The 17435-nt window shown below is 34.4% G+C and overlaps 1 protein-coding gene across 1 annotated transcript in view; it reads left to right on the top strand.

Annotated features, from left to right (window-relative positions):
• The window catches only part of LOC149785118 (uncharacterized), a 205924-nt gene that overhangs the window by 92040 nt on the left and 96449 nt on the right, over positions 1 to 17435 (top strand). The window contains exons 31-35 of the mRNA XM_089978885.1: positions 806 to 903; positions 3454 to 3832; positions 6984 to 7103; positions 8772 to 8965; positions 14647 to 14816. Of these exons, the coding sequence (XP_089835011.1) occupies positions 806 to 903; positions 3454 to 3832; positions 6984 to 7103; positions 8772 to 8965; positions 14647 to 14816 (961 nt within the window). The remainder of the gene's footprint in view (positions 1 to 805; positions 904 to 3453; positions 3833 to 6983; positions 7104 to 8771; positions 8966 to 14646; positions 14817 to 17435) is intronic.

The raw sequence follows: 17435 nt of genomic DNA, 5'->3' as shown, positions 1-17435 counted from the left end.
AACTGGGAGAGTAAGATTAATTACCTTTTATCCATAAGAAGTGAACTTTTCTTGAATAATATTAATGCAGAAAAAAACTGTATATGTGTTGTTTATTGCTGGCATGCTGCTTCTCTTCTCATTTGCCTAAATTTTCAATAGTTTCTGCATTTTATTGAGTACGAAAGTCCCTAGTTAAGGACTTTAACTCTGAGTTGTGCTCAACATGGTCTCAGTTACTCAGGTGCTTGTTGCAGAACTTGTATCTTCTACTAACATTGTTGTTGATTAAATGCAGTTATTTACACCAGTCATTGCTTAGGCCAAAAGACAAGCACAAATCTGGGACCATAGAGGCGTGAGGTTCTTTCAGACTCCAATATAGACTTATTGCATATTAAATATTTTATATATTGCATACTTAATTCTGTGTCAGATTTTTAAAGGTGAACTGTAATGTTTGAGCAGGGCACAGGAGCTTGTATAGGAATCTCTCAATTATTTTCGTACTTAATTCTCTGTCACATTTCAGGAGGTGGAACTTCAACTCTTGAGAAGCACGCTATTTAAAGTGTTTGGAAAGGTACCTTTCAAATAATTTTTTTTATTCTGTGTCACATTTTTGAAGGTGGAACTATATAATTCCTGAGCAGGGCAATGTACTAGGAGATCATCTTGAACAGGGACCTATCCATTAAACTTGTATTTATTTCTCTGTCAACATTTTATTTAATAGGTGAAACTACAACTCCTGAGAGAAGTACTGAGGAGTTTGTACAGGACCTTCTATGTTAAACTCAGTACTTAATTATTTGTCATATTTTAGGAGGTGGAAATATAATTCCTGAGAAAGGCACTGTATCTGGAGGAGTCTGTACAGGGACCTCTCTGTTAAACTCAGCAGCTGTGTCACTGAAGCTGGAGGTAACACTTTGTAATATATTGCTGTATTATCTGTCTGCCTTGACGCTTCTTTCTTTGTTTTATGTTATTTTATAATAATAGTAATGTATTTATTTATTTATTTATTTAAGTGGGTTAACTTAATTAGTAACAAATAATTTCACTTAAGGCCTTCTACTTTGCTTAGAAAACTGAAATGACATGCACAAATCATTATAAATGACACACATGTACACAACTGGTATATATAATTTACATCACAGTCATAGATATATACACTGACTACTAAGCATAATTTGATTCACCATGAAACTGTAATTTAGCAAAGTCAGCAAATTCAAAATATGTTGCCGATGTACAGTGGACAGTAAATACATAATATTATGTATTAAACTGGTGGTAGCTCATGTAACAAGTCTGAAAAATAATACAAATCAAAAATAAATTTCAATGTTATTAATATTTATAGTTGTTGCATATGCTTGATAATTAAGAAATATAGAATGAACATGAAATGAACTATATGGTATGATATGTTTTAATCTGTCATTCCATATAACAGTTCACGTATATGTTATTATTAATAATTAAACTCAAGTACAGCTTGAAATATGTATAGAGCATACACTTGTAATAATTTGTAAAACAATGTTAAACTCAGATTCTGTGGTGGAGGGGAATTTTCCTCACTTTTCAAGTCCTGTAAACCATTGTAACAATACACAGATCAGAGTTTTACTAAGTTAAACTTTGGGGAAAAAAAACTTCCAGGGCTACCCCAACAAATATAAAATAGATTATTTTATTTTTATCCAAAATGAACAATAAAAAACAACTACAACAACTGTAACAACACTGAAAGCTGTCTCTTTTGCACAATGTTAATCAACATTTTCGTAAAGCTTCCAGCAGAGCCAGTTTTTTTACAGGATATGGAATTCCATGTCATTGTAATACTTACAACTGTGAGTATAATGTTCAGTAATTGTTTTTTTTTAATTTCCTTGTGTAATTGATTGTAATGAGTACTCATCTTGGTTTTCTTGACACAGTTCTCTGCAGCTTTTGTCACTTGAACTGGAGGTTTATACATATTCTCTTTGCTTTTAATTACCACTATTTAAACTGCCTAAGGGATGGTTTTACTTCAGCTCCAATCATGACAGTTTACCATTTATACATGCTACATGTAACAGGCATATACTGAAAGTGGTGGGTTTTGTTTTTTTAAGGTTACTGAAAATTGTGTTTTCTAGAAACATGATCGAGTCAGGAGTATGGAAGTACAAAATCGTATTTCAGCATGACACACCATGCTTCAATTTGATTAAAATCTTATCTAAATTTAAAGTAGTCACAGTGGTGATCTGATTTAGATCACAGTAAATATATCGTTGCTTACAATTTAACTGTCAGTCATACATATAGTATAAAATAATATACAATATATATGACTGACAGTTAAATTGTAATCAACGATACAAGCCCCTGTGCTTTAGATTGCAATGTGTCAGGTATGTCATCATTGTGAAAATACCTTTACACATTTCATCAGCGCAAGCAAACGTTCCTCAGGCAAATTTAAAAAGAAATTTGACAAGCCTAATGGGCACTTCACTTAGAATACCAGAATCTCCCAATCTAAAATTAGAGGGGCTCTGGGCATCAGACTACTGGATGTTTTGAGCACTGCATATCTGACATCAGGAAATTGGTTTTTTGAAGGATAGAAGGTACATGCAGTAAATTAATTCCTGTTTTGTCCATTATGAATTTCCCATTCAACAATTTTTGTATCAGTCTTACTTCTGAGCTCAAAGCCAAATCATGGTATTGTCTGTATCTTTTCATATCACTTAAGTTTGTTCATAATTTATTGATACATAAAAATTATAATTATTTTTGTTTTTTTAAATATTTTTACAGAGAACTTCCATCTTATTTAAACTTGTAATTAGAAATAAACTGAAAATTATAATTTATAATTTGTACAAGGGAATATTTGTACACACAAAATTTTTTGAACAAATGTATAAAAATTACATAGCATCCTTTACATCACTGCAAAAATGATGGTTACAACAAAAATGGTTTTTAGCATAAATGTTTTATTGTAAAGCTTTGTTCCTGACATAAGATTGACAGATAAGGGAAAGGCATGAGTAAACTTTGACAGACAGCAAATGTTCACTGACATGAAAAATCAAAATGATATCAACAGAACCACTGACAGATAGGCATATAAAACTGTTGACAGACAAATGTTCATTGACATTAAAACTCAGCACATCCAAAAAACTTTGACACAGAACAAATTTTTAATAACGTGATGAAGCATCAAAATGATAACAGAATCATTTATAGTTATCAACAATCTGGTCAACAAAATGGTGACCTGTCTTTATAATAAATTTATTTTTGTGTGTGCTTTTTCTATACTGCACAAATATTTGATGTATTCATCTTTTTGGGGGTAATTTCAAAATTCTATCCAGTTGATCCTTTGTCTGTACATTCTGTATCGCATACTCTCCTAAATCCTCAATTAATAGTTAATAACCATTTTTTCAGGTTGGCCTTGTATATCATTTTGACATCTTCCACGCTGAAACATCACTCTGCACATCCACATATTTCTTCGAAGTCGAGGATGCAGATTTTGTGGAGATCTCTGGTTCCAACTCAACCGGTGGAGGTGGTAGTGCCAATTCTTCTATGTCTTCATCGAGTGGCAATTCTTCATCCAGTGGCAATTCTTCATCCAGTGCCAATTCTTCAACATCTTCATCCAGTGGCAATTCTTCAACATCTTCATCTACATACTCTGACAGTCCTGTTGATTACTCTGTGACAGTGAAGGAAGATCTCAACGTTAATGGAATCCTAGAGACAATTGTTCTCACAGACATATTCTCTGTTGGGCCAAACTTTGCAGTTACCATTATATCTGGTATGTGTGTGTGTGTATATATATATATTTCTCACCCATGCAACAGAGAAATCTAGCTGTTTTACTAACCTTACTTTTCTTATCTCAGTTTAGTCATCTCAGACCAGTTGTCTCAATCAAGGTGTCCATACGCTCAGAACTACTTTTAAAAAAAGAAACCCTTGTTGTCTTCTGCTCTGCCTGACGTAGTTGTACTAAAATCAAACAACAACAACAACAACAGCAATAAATCTATAACAAAAACATAGTAACTTAAGGTAAATCCATCTTTGAGAACACACATACCATAAAAGTGTTATATAAAACATGCTTTATTCTAATTTTGTTAAGTATCACCACTGTGCCCAGGTTGAATCAAAAATATACCTACACTATTTAATGACAAATAATGCACTTACCAGTCAGAAGGAATCATTTATCCGTCAACACATTAATCCATTAGCAAATTTCACTGTAGCACTTACCATATTTCTAGGACAAAAAAATAAATGTTCAAAGAATTCATGAACTTAAAAGTTTAGCACATGGTTATCCGCTAGAGTCCTTTTTTGGAGGGTCTGTTATATACGGGGATAATATTACAGTCAATATTAAGGACAACACAAGTATGTCACACACAGTTTCACCTTCTCCAAAGAAAAGAATAGTTATATATGATAGTGACACAGATCTCTAATTACCCATGAATAATCTAAAGAAAGATGTTACTCTTCATTACAGCTTATACTAAGTATAACTACAGTAGAGCTGAGTAGCCAATATCATTTTATTATTTACAGTATAACTTTTCAAAATTGGAACTGATGAAATTAAAACAGTTTCTTGTAACAAATATTAATTATTTATTGTCAATTTCAAATAACATCCATATATTAAACGTGATAATACCTCATTATTATGTGACGTTCTATGTTGTTATTTTTCTTTGCTCTCGCTTATAAACTGTGTACTTTGGATGCAATGGTCACACCACAGCCCTCATTAACATATTTATATTCATGTGCCGCATGTAAACATTGGACGTGAACACTAGTGAAGAATTCTTTTAACTTTAAAGGAAAATATTGGGTGAGAAAAATAATCTACGTTGGGGTTTGGACCAAGACAAGGAAATCACAGTCAAGGGTTTTTATTATATGTCTCCCCACTCGGGCAAGCCTTGTGGGGAGACAAATATTATAAACCCTTGACTGGGATTTCCTTGTCACGGTCCAAACCCCAATATAGATTTTATTTTATATATATATATATATATATATATATATATATATATATATATATATATATATATATATATATATATATATATATATATATATATAATTGCAGTGCTTTGCTTTCTCGCTCTATGCCATGGTTGTTATTCAGACAAAAAATCCAATCTTCTCTTTACACTCCATTTCAGTGCACAGTTATTAATTATTATTATTAATATTATTATTATTATGTGCAAGAAATTCTCAGTACAGTCAAGTCCAAGTAGCTGTCTTTGATGCAAATGTCAGACTTCAGTTCAGCCAACAAAGTATAGATGTACTCTGAATTAATTTTTGCTGGTTTGAAATTTCACAAAATTATATTTCCTACTGTCCTTAATTTTCAGATTGGGGAAATGTTCTGTGCTTTCACAAAAGGATTCTTTGTTTGTAGTGACTGTTAAATGCATAAAAATTAGTACAAACACATAAAATAATGAATTGACAGTATCTAAATTATTTTTTTGCATACATCTTGTATATGTAACCTTTTCAACAACTAATACAAAAAGTGCTTTAGAATTACTTTGAAATTTCTGTAGTTTTTCATTATTTTTGTACAGACAAACTAAGAGATCTTCCGCTTGAAATTTACATTTGTGTTTAAAAAGAAATTTCTTCTGCTTTTGCATGACTGATCAGAAACATGATTTCAAGCTCCCAACATCAGTAGTATCTTACAAGTCATATGCCTAAAGGAACTGCGAGCTCCCTCATTATAACTCTGTTTCTGAGAGTCATAAAAGTGTTCATTGTTATATGTGACATTGCCTGCAGTATTGGGCATTTACAATGGACCCATTGCACCCTCTCATATGTTGGAAGGGGTGGTGATGGACACAGAAGGCATGGTGGTATGTTGGTTAGCATGCTGGACTCTTGACTGAAATGATGCAGGTTCAGATCCTAACATCACGTCAGCTATAAGTGGTGTGCCCTTGGGCCATACACTTTTCTCCAATTGCCTCAGCACTAAATAACCTAGTTGTGTTGCTGTGCTGTAATACACCAAACTAAACTAAGTCAAACCTTATACTGGGATACTTTATACATAATGTTAGTAATTCATAATGTAATGGGGTTCGTGACCTTACGCACCTTATAAATAAGACTTCATTACACTGAGGTACCTAATATTGAGTGACCATTTTCCACATTTCAGTTTGATCATTTAGGGAGTAAATACTTTAAGTTTATAGACACATGGCAATGTAATTAACTGACCTTAATAATTTAAGCAGATTAATGTGTATACTTAATGCTCTCATAATGTGATATGATCAATGAGCTTACCCACCTTATAAATGGGACTGCATAAATGGGATTGCATTATATTGAGGTAGCTAATAAGGAGGGGCTACTTTACTCATCTCAGTAAGATTATCTAGGAATAATTGCTTTATGTGTATATACCATGATAATGTAATTAATTAACTTAATAAATGTGATTAAGCAAATTTTCAAAAGCTTTAGATTAAGGTGTGTACTTAATACTCTTGGAATGTAATATGATTCATGACCCTTGCGTGGCTTATAAATAGGACACCATTGTACTGCAGTGCACTTTAGTGAGGGACCATTATCTGCATCTCTCTTTGATTATTTAGGGAATAATTAGAAATTAGTAATATAATTGATTTAATATTCAGAGCTTTATATTAATGTGTACACTTAATACTCGCACTGGAATTTAGGAAGTATTATGACTCACTTTAACTAATTGATGTAAGCACAATTTTGCACATTTATATATGTCATGAACTTCTCTTTAATTGTTATAAATTAATGGCAGTTGCTAGGTAACTAGAGTCTTGTCATACAAAGAGTAAAATTTAGTTTTCAGTTATAATTTATTTTGTTTTGCTTTCTTCTGATCAAATTAACTATGTATGTAGGAAATGAGGCTAGACATTTCACATTGAAGGATGACACATCAGCCAATCGAGCTGCTGCTGTAGCCACCCCATGGATCCCAACTTATACGACTGTCCCTGGGACTAAAGTCTCTTATGTTGGTAGGTATTAGTTGTACTAATCTTACACTCATGGCACTCTCATTAGTTAATACATGTAATTGTTAGTATAATATGTGTGATACAGTAATTATTCATGATAAGACAGATAATTAGCCATGACAATATGTGTTATACAGTAATTCTTCATGATAAGGCAGATAATTAGCCAGATAAGGCTGATAATTAGCCAGATAAGGCAGATAGTTAGCCATGACAATATGTGTGATACAGTAATTCTCTATAAGACTGTGATAATTAGCCACAACAATAAGTGTGATACAGTAATTCTCTATAAGACTGTGATAATTAGTCATGACAATATGTTGTGATACAGTAATTCTCCATAAGAGTGTGATGATTAGCCTTGACAATATGTGTGATACAGTAATTCTCTATAAGACTGATTATTAGCTATGACTGTTATACAGTAATTATCCATGATTAGGCTGTGATAATTAGCTATGACAATATGTGTGATACAGTAATTCTCCATAAGAATGTGATGATTAGCCTTGACAATATATGGGACAGACTAAGTTTCCATAAGACTCTTATGATTAGTTATGACAATATGTGTGATACTGTAACTCTCTATAAGGCTGTTTATTAGCTATGACAGTGTGTTATACAGTAATTATCTATGATTAGGCTGTAATAATTAGCCATGACAATATATGTGATAGAGTAAGTCACCATAAGACTGTGATGATTAGCCATGTCGGTATGTGTGATACAGTAATTCTCCATAATAAAACTGTAATAATTGGCTAAGACAATATGTTTGATATAGTAAATCTCCAGGATAAGACTGTGATGATTAGCCATGACAATATGTGTGATACAGTAATTCTCCATGATAAGACTGTGATGATTAGCCATGACAGTATGTGTGATACAGTAATTCTCCATGATAAGACTGTGATGATTAGCCATGACAGTATGTGTGATACAGTAATTCTCCATGATAAGACTGTGATGATTAGCCATGACAATATGTGTGATACAGTAATTCTCCAGGATAAGACTGTGATGATTAGCCATGACAATATGTGTGATACAGTAATTCTCCATGATAAGACTGTGATGATTAGCCATGACAGTATGTGTGATACAGTAATTCTCCATGATAAGACTGTGATGATTAGCCATGACAGTATGTGTGATACAGTAATTCTCCATGATAAGACTGTGATGATTAGCCATGACAATATGTGTGATACAGTAATTCTCCATGATAAGACTGATGATTAGCCATGACAGTATGTGTGATACAGTAATTCTCCATGATAAGACTGTGATGATTAGCCATGACAGTATGTGTGATACAGTAATTCTCTGACTGATTATTTGCCATGACATTGTTTCAACATAGTTCTAATTTGTATACAGTATTATTAAGCAACACTTTATAAACTGTAAATGAAATAGTTTAGAATGGCAATGCTGTAGTTCTAATGTGTTTTGAATTTTATTGGATCACACTTTCTTAAGCTACAAAAATTTTTTAATGTCAGTGTGTACAGAGTAATCAAACTCAATTTAGACAATTTACCACTGAATTCTGTGGCAACTATTTGTGCTGTTGCAAGGAAGAAAATTGTTATTTTTGTTTAATTCTCTCAGACAGCATTCCTGATAATGTAATACTTTATTTATTTGATCTTTCAGCCTGTAACTCATCCTCTCTGATCAATCCAGAACCTAACAATACTGCCAAGGAGTCCTTCACCATGACAACCACAACAGCTTTACTTACACTAGCAACAAAACTTGACTATGAGGCAGCCAAGTTTTATTATCTAGTGTTAGTGGTGGTCGATTCAGGAGTAACTCCAGTCTTAACAGGCACAGTTGCTGTCAGGGTATGTGTATAACATCATTCACTATCAGACTTTTAGTGCATCCAGTGTTATGCCTTACCAGAATAAATTGTGTTACCATTGTCAATCCATCACTGTACCATGGCTTAGTTTTCAGGCACTTTGTCATGGTGGTCCATGATTTATAACTCATTTAAGAGTACTGTCACTACCTCATGAGCTAAAATATTTAGCTGTCAGACGTAACAGTTTTCTGTCCAGTTACTACTTTCACTTGTGCCTTGTGTCACAATGTTTCAACTATAGAGCAAGTTAGAAGTCTCTTCTCTCAGGGATGTATATTCCATCTATATTTCTTGCTCTTTTCTATCTGAGACTAAGTTTTCTATCATTCAATGACATCTTTTCATAAATATATAGGTTAGGTGACCTTTTATTGTTGCCTGCAAGGGTCACTAATGTGCACACATTCAGTAATGTGTGCTTGATTTTGATATATTTACAGTATAAATAGTATATTTATTCAATCATGCAGGCAAGTTATTGTATATAGAAAACTATAATTCTTTGGCAGAATCCACCTGGGTAAGTATAAATGATATTACATGCCTGGCTCTTTATGAAATTCTACTTCAGTTCAGACATATACAGGTAAGTTTTCTTTAGATAGTTCATAGTCATAATGTCCAGTTCATCATTATGAGAGGTTGGCCAAGTAGTTTGAAGTGCTTGCCTTTACAAATCACTGAGTGTGAGTCTTGGCTCAGCCATTGATGGTATATGAGAAAATTTACCAGTCACTTCCCGTGGGTCAATGATTCTTCCCTGGGTTTTCCTGGGTTCTTCCTCCATATCCTATCATGTGCTGAAAAATGGTGCTAAATTCACATCACCAAAACAAAACCATAGTTATGAAAGTGACACAGAAATGACTTTCCTGTATAGGCCCTTGTTTTGCTGGTAAATTTCAGTGATACAGAGCAGTAACTTGGTAATATCAATTGCATGAGTTCATAATGCAAAACGTGGCTGGCTACACCTGCTCTGTTTCTATTTACAGAGTGTAGAATATGGGTAGGAAGCAAAGCAGTGACCAGAAAGGCATGGATGATGGCCATAATACATGGGCAATATGTTTAGGTCATCAAACAGAAAATATATCACATGTCAATAATTTCTTGAGGTACGAGTTTTACAAACCAGAGGGCTGATCAGTCAGTAAGTGAATCAAAGACATTGTTTTGGCAGTACCAATAGGCATGATGCTGCAATTGTATGATACCCAGTCTTCAATCCCTGCCCAACCTGAGCCAGATCAGGAACATACCAGTCTGAATGAGAGACTGTCATGTACAATACAAGTATGGACTGGGTATTTTTTGGATTATGTATCCCATAACGACAGCACTGTTCCATCATGAGCAGACTTGGCCATTCAAATGAGATCACAATAGGTCAACACTAAATGTTATCTTTATGATCAAAGAAGGGAATCTCTGTCTAGTGTGCCCTCCTCTACTCCCAAGATATCAGAACACTATCATTGTTATGAATCAGCATACCTATCACGCAAAACCCAGTTTAGTGCTCTGGTACCCACATGACATGGATTCAACTGGACCACATTATTATTCCACTCAAAGGGAGGACTTTCTTAGCAATTACCTGGAAGTTATCACATCTCAATCTTCACCACTTCTGTCTAATATTGTGCAAGACGAGTCGACACTGCTACATTCTTGTCCTCACAAGCTTCATTATCCTTAATAGACCTAATAATTGCAAGAGAAGAGTCTGTTTTCCAAGCATAGATCAAAGAAATCTTTCACTTGTTACCAACAGTAATTTGTTCACCTGTTCACCATCAACAGCTTGAACCAGATTTCCTGCATTTGTTGACCTTTTAATCAAAAGAGACCTACCAGCATTCAAACTGGCCAATAGTGTTAACGCATTAACCCCTGGAGCTTTTTGCCATTTTTGCCTGAAAATCAAGTAGGAAAGACATTTTGAAAGATATTTCTGAATAGACTCGAAAACACCAAATCTCCAGTCATCTTTCAATAACATACTGCCTAGTTGTGTTAGAAACATCATATTTTGTTGGCTATTTGACTCGCGCATGAGCAGAAGGGTAAAAGTTGGACTTTTTTTTGTTTGTTGCTAAATGGAGCTATTATTTGTGTATGGAGACCACTCTTTATTCCAAATGCCCATCTTATCCTACTTTTTGCAAAGGCTCATCTGTCTGTTTGCCATTCATACCAGTTTGCCTTACATCTGAGACCAAAAAGTCTAAAATCCAGACACAAAATGGGATTCCGACCACAGGCGAATTTTGCATAAAAAAGTCTGGTCCAAAAAATGAGGTTTTTCTATCTGTATTTTGTGGTGCAACTAGATAATCCAGATTATTTGGTATCATTGTAGAGCTACATCTGTCTACCTTTCTGTAATACCACCCACATTAGTGTATCATGCATGACCATGACACTACAGAGCTTGGCAGTAGGCTACTACCTCCTGCCCTGCAAAGTCGTCGCTAGGGGTTAATGTGTTAAAAGACTTTTCTTTCCACAGTGATGACTACCATCCAGTACTAAAAGAGCAGTCTATAGGACACATATTTCAGTGTTTCACACAAAAGTCCCACTGAGAGACAGAGCCATTGCAGGCCTGGGAATGTCAAGACACTCTTCAGAATGGATGTACTGAAAGCCCTTCACTGACACCTAACAAATGGTCCAGAATGTCATCCCGATAGGCTCTGTGTTGAACTAAGTTTCAATGGCAATTTTATAACAAGTGTACAACAGCTTATCCAGTCCCAGTATGATACCACAGTCCCAGTCTGACAACACGTGCTTGCCAATACTTTGACAGCAGTGGCTCATTTACAGCTGTCAGAAAGAGATGCAGTTGCTCATTCATTCTATGTTTTTAAAAAGACCATCACAAAGCCAAGCTGAGATAACAGCCATTCTCTTCCAACCTCCTTTTTAATGGCCAGGTTGAGGAAGTATGCAAGCAGGCCACCAGCCATCACTTGGCTAATTGTGTGCGTTTCCTTGCATATCCAGCCAAGTTTGAAGATATTAGTGTGTACAGATGCAAGTACTGCTGGCTGTGGTTCACATCTTCCATTGCTTCAAGAAGACAGCACAGTGTGGTCCACTTGGGACAGTCTATTGCATATCAGCATCCTAGAGATGAAAGCCATATGGAAAGAATTTTATTAGGTGCAGAAGAAGCTTTATGGAAAGGACATGCTCATATTATCCAACAATTCCACTGCAGTGAAATCTCTTAGAATTCAAGGGGGAATCAAATCCCCCAACCTCTACATGCTTGTTTGGGATTTTCAAAGGTGATATCATCAGAAACAAATCCACATGCAAGATGATCATATCCATTCAGACTAAATGTATTAGTTTGATGTCCCAAAGGAATCAACTAATACAAACCAAATGGTTGCTTCATCTGCAGGTTTTCAATCATATCTGTACTAGCTGGGATTGACCACTATTGGGTCTATTTGCAACAAGATGGAAAACAAAACTCCCACTTTTGTCTTCCCAGTCACAGATGTAAAGGTCTGGGCTGTCGGCATTCTTTCAGTACATTTAAATGGTTTCAACACCAGTGCTTACCCTCCAGCCCAAAAGTCATGTGAAAAGCAAGAGTGCCAATTCATCCTGATTGTTTCTTCAGGTAGGATAAATGACGGACTTAGGTAGCAGGAGGTTTATCCAGATCTGTTCAAGATGCATGTCTGGATCTATTGAACAAGCCCTCAAGAACTAACAGTTCTTGCATCAAGTGGTGGAGAGAATCAAGAGGGCTGACTTCTTTGAAAGTATATTGGGTAAATATGAGAAGTTTCTCACAATCATGTAAGTGTATACATAATTCTCAGCTGATGTCATCAATACCCCAAACAGTCCCCTTTCTACAATGGCTCTTTGAAGTGAAGAAGTTAGTAAGCCAATCATGATAAGTAATTCCCTCTTCCAAACCCTTTTGGGATGGCTTGAACTTAGGATGCTAAGAGACATATAAATTCTGGAGTCTAAAGGTTAAAGGTCATGGTCATGGAAAGTATAACATGGAAATAGTGGTTTCAGCAGAGTATTCTCAGTTCAAGGTCACATACCCTGACCATTGAAAACTACTGCATGTGGAATGGATGAATAATATGTTAAACATGGTAGTCTTTGTTAATTTTAAACTGACATTAACCTGCAATAAAATGTGCTGGTGTGCCAAGTTACAAGTATAGCTTATTGACAACTTGCAATTTGTCCTAATCAAATCCATTATATTCCACAATTCTTGTCACTTCAATTCCATTTATATGTTAAATCCATGAATTCATGCTGGTATAAAAATAGTTCAGAATGATCCAATTCAGAATATCCTCTAATATGTCAATTCCCCTCATTTTTATGATTCAGTAACCTATAAATGTCACTATCTAAAGTCATCCAGTATAGTTAAAAAATTCATCCTCATTGTCTGAAATCCTCCATCAGCATCTGGTCATTGTTAATCGTCATGGTCTTGTCATCATAAATATCACCCAATTCTGTTTCCTCAGCTTCATTGTCAAGTGGGGGGTGCTTATGTAAAGACTAAATAAACACCCCTCTGTTACTTGGCACTGAGCAAGCATCAAACTTGCAGCTCTATCAAAGGGTTTTCATGTATGAAAATAAAGATGGTGCTGCCTTTACAAGCTAAAAGGGATTAAGGTCAAACATTCACTGGAAGATGTAGAACTCTATTTGGCACTGAACAAATACATGTACTAAATCCGCAGTTTGATCAAAAGGATTTTTAACTTAACAGGTGAGTGCTGCCTTTGCAATCCAAGGACTTATCAGGTCATGTGCACTGGCAGAAAACATTGGAAACATCACCAGGAGGTTAAAAATCTAACTTATGGAAATGATAAATACAACTAAATTCAAAACGTTTACTGCAATACAGAAATATTAATACAAATATAGGTTGATGGGACTTCCACAAAAATGGAAGCAATATACTAGCTAGTAAACAACATTGATGAACACTTCACTTTGCAGTCAGTAATGTTTAATTTATCCATAATATTTTTAAATTATTAAAATCCAAATAACTGTTGATGCAAATATTGCATAATGAATACTGTCATGAAACTGATAAACATTGTACATACTGTATTCACATTTCTTATTGGGAATAGTGGCATAAAAACGTACAAATATTTGAATTAATTTTAATTTTGTGTACTTCAAACATCTAGTTTCCAACTTTTTCCCTAGATTTATCAACTTTTTTGTATGTCATACTAATAAGACAAACCCTACTCTGCATGAATCAGATTTGTTATAAAAACTGGTGACTTTTAGGCAAGTATATGTGGTACATGTGCCATTCTGTACGTGTCCTGTCTGTGGAAAATTGTAATTGGATTAGTATAATAATTGTAATAGAATACAAGATGACATCATTAATTCAATCTGTGATAAGTATACCTTTGAATTATGACAAAACAAGTTTTGAATCATGCATTATCCAACATAGTCATTTTCATGATTTCAGGTTTATCCAGTCTTGCTTCATATTTAAGTACACCTAATATATTTAATACATGTGTTGCTTATTCTGCTTATGATGCTGGCCTCAAATAAAAAATTGTTTTTAAAAAGAATTATCAATAATCTATGTTTTGATTTTTTCAGATAAAAGTTACAGATGTCAATGACAACTGTCCTGAATTAAATGGAACAACTTTCACCTTCACCCCTATACCTGTTTTGACCTCTGACCCCCTAACAACTTTACATGTCAGTGACATAGACAGCAGTAGCAATGCAGAATACTATTTCATAGTTTCAAATGTGACGGAAGAGTAAGTATTATTATTTTAATAATAATAGGAAGAATAATTATAAGAAGAATTATTTCAGATCTTGGTCCATAGACATACACAATACATAAAAAGGTTACACAGGTACAAAGTGTCAGATGTCAATGAAAACTGCCCTGAATTGAAAAAGAAAATCTTTCACCATCACCCCAATACAAGTGCACAGAGGGGGATCTTGTTATTATTTTTCCCTTTGACACAGGGAATAGCCAGTATCTCAGATCAGGCTCTGTCATTCTGGATAAGATGGGGTATTGGTTCTGCACATAGAGAATTAACCCAAGATCAAATGAAGATGTTATGCATATTGGATGATATATACAAGCCGTAGGATGGAAGTTGGAGTCAGCTTCCTCTAGTTTCTGCCTCTTTCATTCCAAAAGGCTGACTTAGACCTGGTTGGACCTAATAGCAGCAGTGCAACAGGCTACCTTTCTGTGTCTTTGGCATCTTCTCAATGATGTTACAATATGACCAGTGGGATTAGTGGGAGAACTTCTTTTTTTCTTCTTCCAAAAACCACATCTTAGCATATGGATCCACATGTTCACAGATTTAAAAGTTGACAACATACCTTAGGGGAACATACATAAGTCTTTCTCTGGTGTAATGAAATGCAGATGCCTCCACCTCATACCTATTCTCTTTGATTGGCTAACATATTTGAAGAAGAAGAAAACAAGTTTTGGAGTAAAATGTTTCTTCGACAATAATTATAGTCATAATACTAATACACTCCTAGCCAGCACACAGTGACTTGTTACTAATCCACTCCATTAGTAACTAAAGTGCAGATGGGATTTGACACTGATACCAATATATAAGGGGAGATCATTCTGACTGCAACCTATCTGGACAGACAACTTTCAGCTTTCACAGTTAAAAATATATGCTGGGAGGTCAGGATTTGCTGGGCAGTGGTCATACTCCTAAGGTATTACGATTGGGTAAGTATTATCGGTGAAACATTGTATTTCAAACGTTGGTTCTACATGATTTCCATACTCGGAAGAAATGTAAAATATATATTGTTTATGAAGAATTTAAAAAAGTTATATGAATAATTCATATCAATAAAATTAAATCCACATGATTGGATGTTAATATAAACAGCTCAACCTCACAAAAGTTTATCCATATAAAATGATCCATTTCCTCCAAAGCAATGTAATTTTAACTAAAAACATCTTGGCATGCAGCACTTCGTTTTTATTCAAATGTTTCTGTATTTGTGTACAAAGATTTTGTCACCAGGCCATAACTACAAGTAATTTAATGGTATGGTCCTAAAACCATCATGCATTATCTATTTATTATTAGCTTTCCATTGGTCAACAATTGCATGTTGCCACTTTGGAGTCCATATTTCTGATCTAATTTTAATCACACTTGAAACAGGCAAAATACTGGATGATTTTATTAAGGAACAAGATCTGTGCATATTAATGAGATGATCTGCTTCCAATTGGCTAACCTTACTCTAGAGGCTATATTTCTGATCCAGTTTTGACTAAACTTAGAAACACACTAATGTTAACATGTATCTGACTGGCTGAGTTTGCAACCATTCTGGCATCAATATTTATGATCCAGTTTTGATCAAACTTGTAATGTGGGCTTATGTGATCAGTATTTTGGATTGCTTTGATGAAGAATGAGTTCCTTGCATAAAAAAGAAGTAATTTTGTATCTGGTTGAATGATCTTGTTACCACTTAAAATGGAGGTCAACTTTCTGACCCAATTTGATCAAAGTTGGTTTTATCATCAAGATCTCAGAAAAGTTAAGTAATGAGTAAGGCTCAGGTTGGCTGAGCTTGTTACCCCTGTGGAGGCCATATTTCTAATCCAATTTTGAATCAAATATTGAATATTTGCTCATGTAATCAGATCTTGGACAAGTTCAGTATTAGGCATAATGCACTCATATTAATGAGGTGATCTTGCAGTTAATTGGCTGAGCTTTTTGCCAATCTGGAAGCCATATTTCTTGTCCAGTTTTGATCAAACTTGAGATATAAGCTTTTATCATCAAGATCTTGAATTGGTTCAGTAATGAGTGCGATTCATACATATTACTGAGGTGATAATGCATCTGATTGATTGAGTCTGTTACTGCTCAGGAAGTCATATTTCTGATCCAATTTTTATAGGATTTTGATCAAACTTTGTGAATAAACACATTATCAAGATCTTGGTGCAGTATAATTATGAGTGAAATTTTTGCATACTAATGACATGGCCTTGCAACTGATTGGCTGAGCTTGTCAACAATCTGAAAGCTATACATTTTTATGATTCAAATCAAACCTGATAAACAGTCTTATACTATTATGCTTATATTGTCATTTATATATGCAAATTCTACAGTAAGAGAGATCTGTGCAAATTAAAAAGATATTTTGAATTTGATTGACTGAGCATGTCACCTCTCCAGATCAAAATTTCTGTAAAATGTTGCAGTTGGATTTATATTATCAAGATCTTGGAAGATTTAAGTTATGAGGAAGAGACCGTACATATTAATTATGCTTCTATCTTACAATTTTTTAAAATCAGGATATGATACAATACATAAAATCAACATGATATAGAGTTTGGC

This window comes from Sinohyriopsis cumingii, chromosome 13 (genome assembly GCF_028554795.1).
Source record: "Sinohyriopsis cumingii isolate HCF-2022 chromosome 13, ASM2855479v2, whole genome shotgun sequence".
NCBI classification, from domain to species: domain Eukaryota; kingdom Metazoa; phylum Mollusca; class Bivalvia; order Unionida; family Unionidae; genus Sinohyriopsis; species Sinohyriopsis cumingii.
Note: the sequence above shows the minus strand (reverse complement) of the source record. Positions and strands in the feature narration are given on the sequence as shown.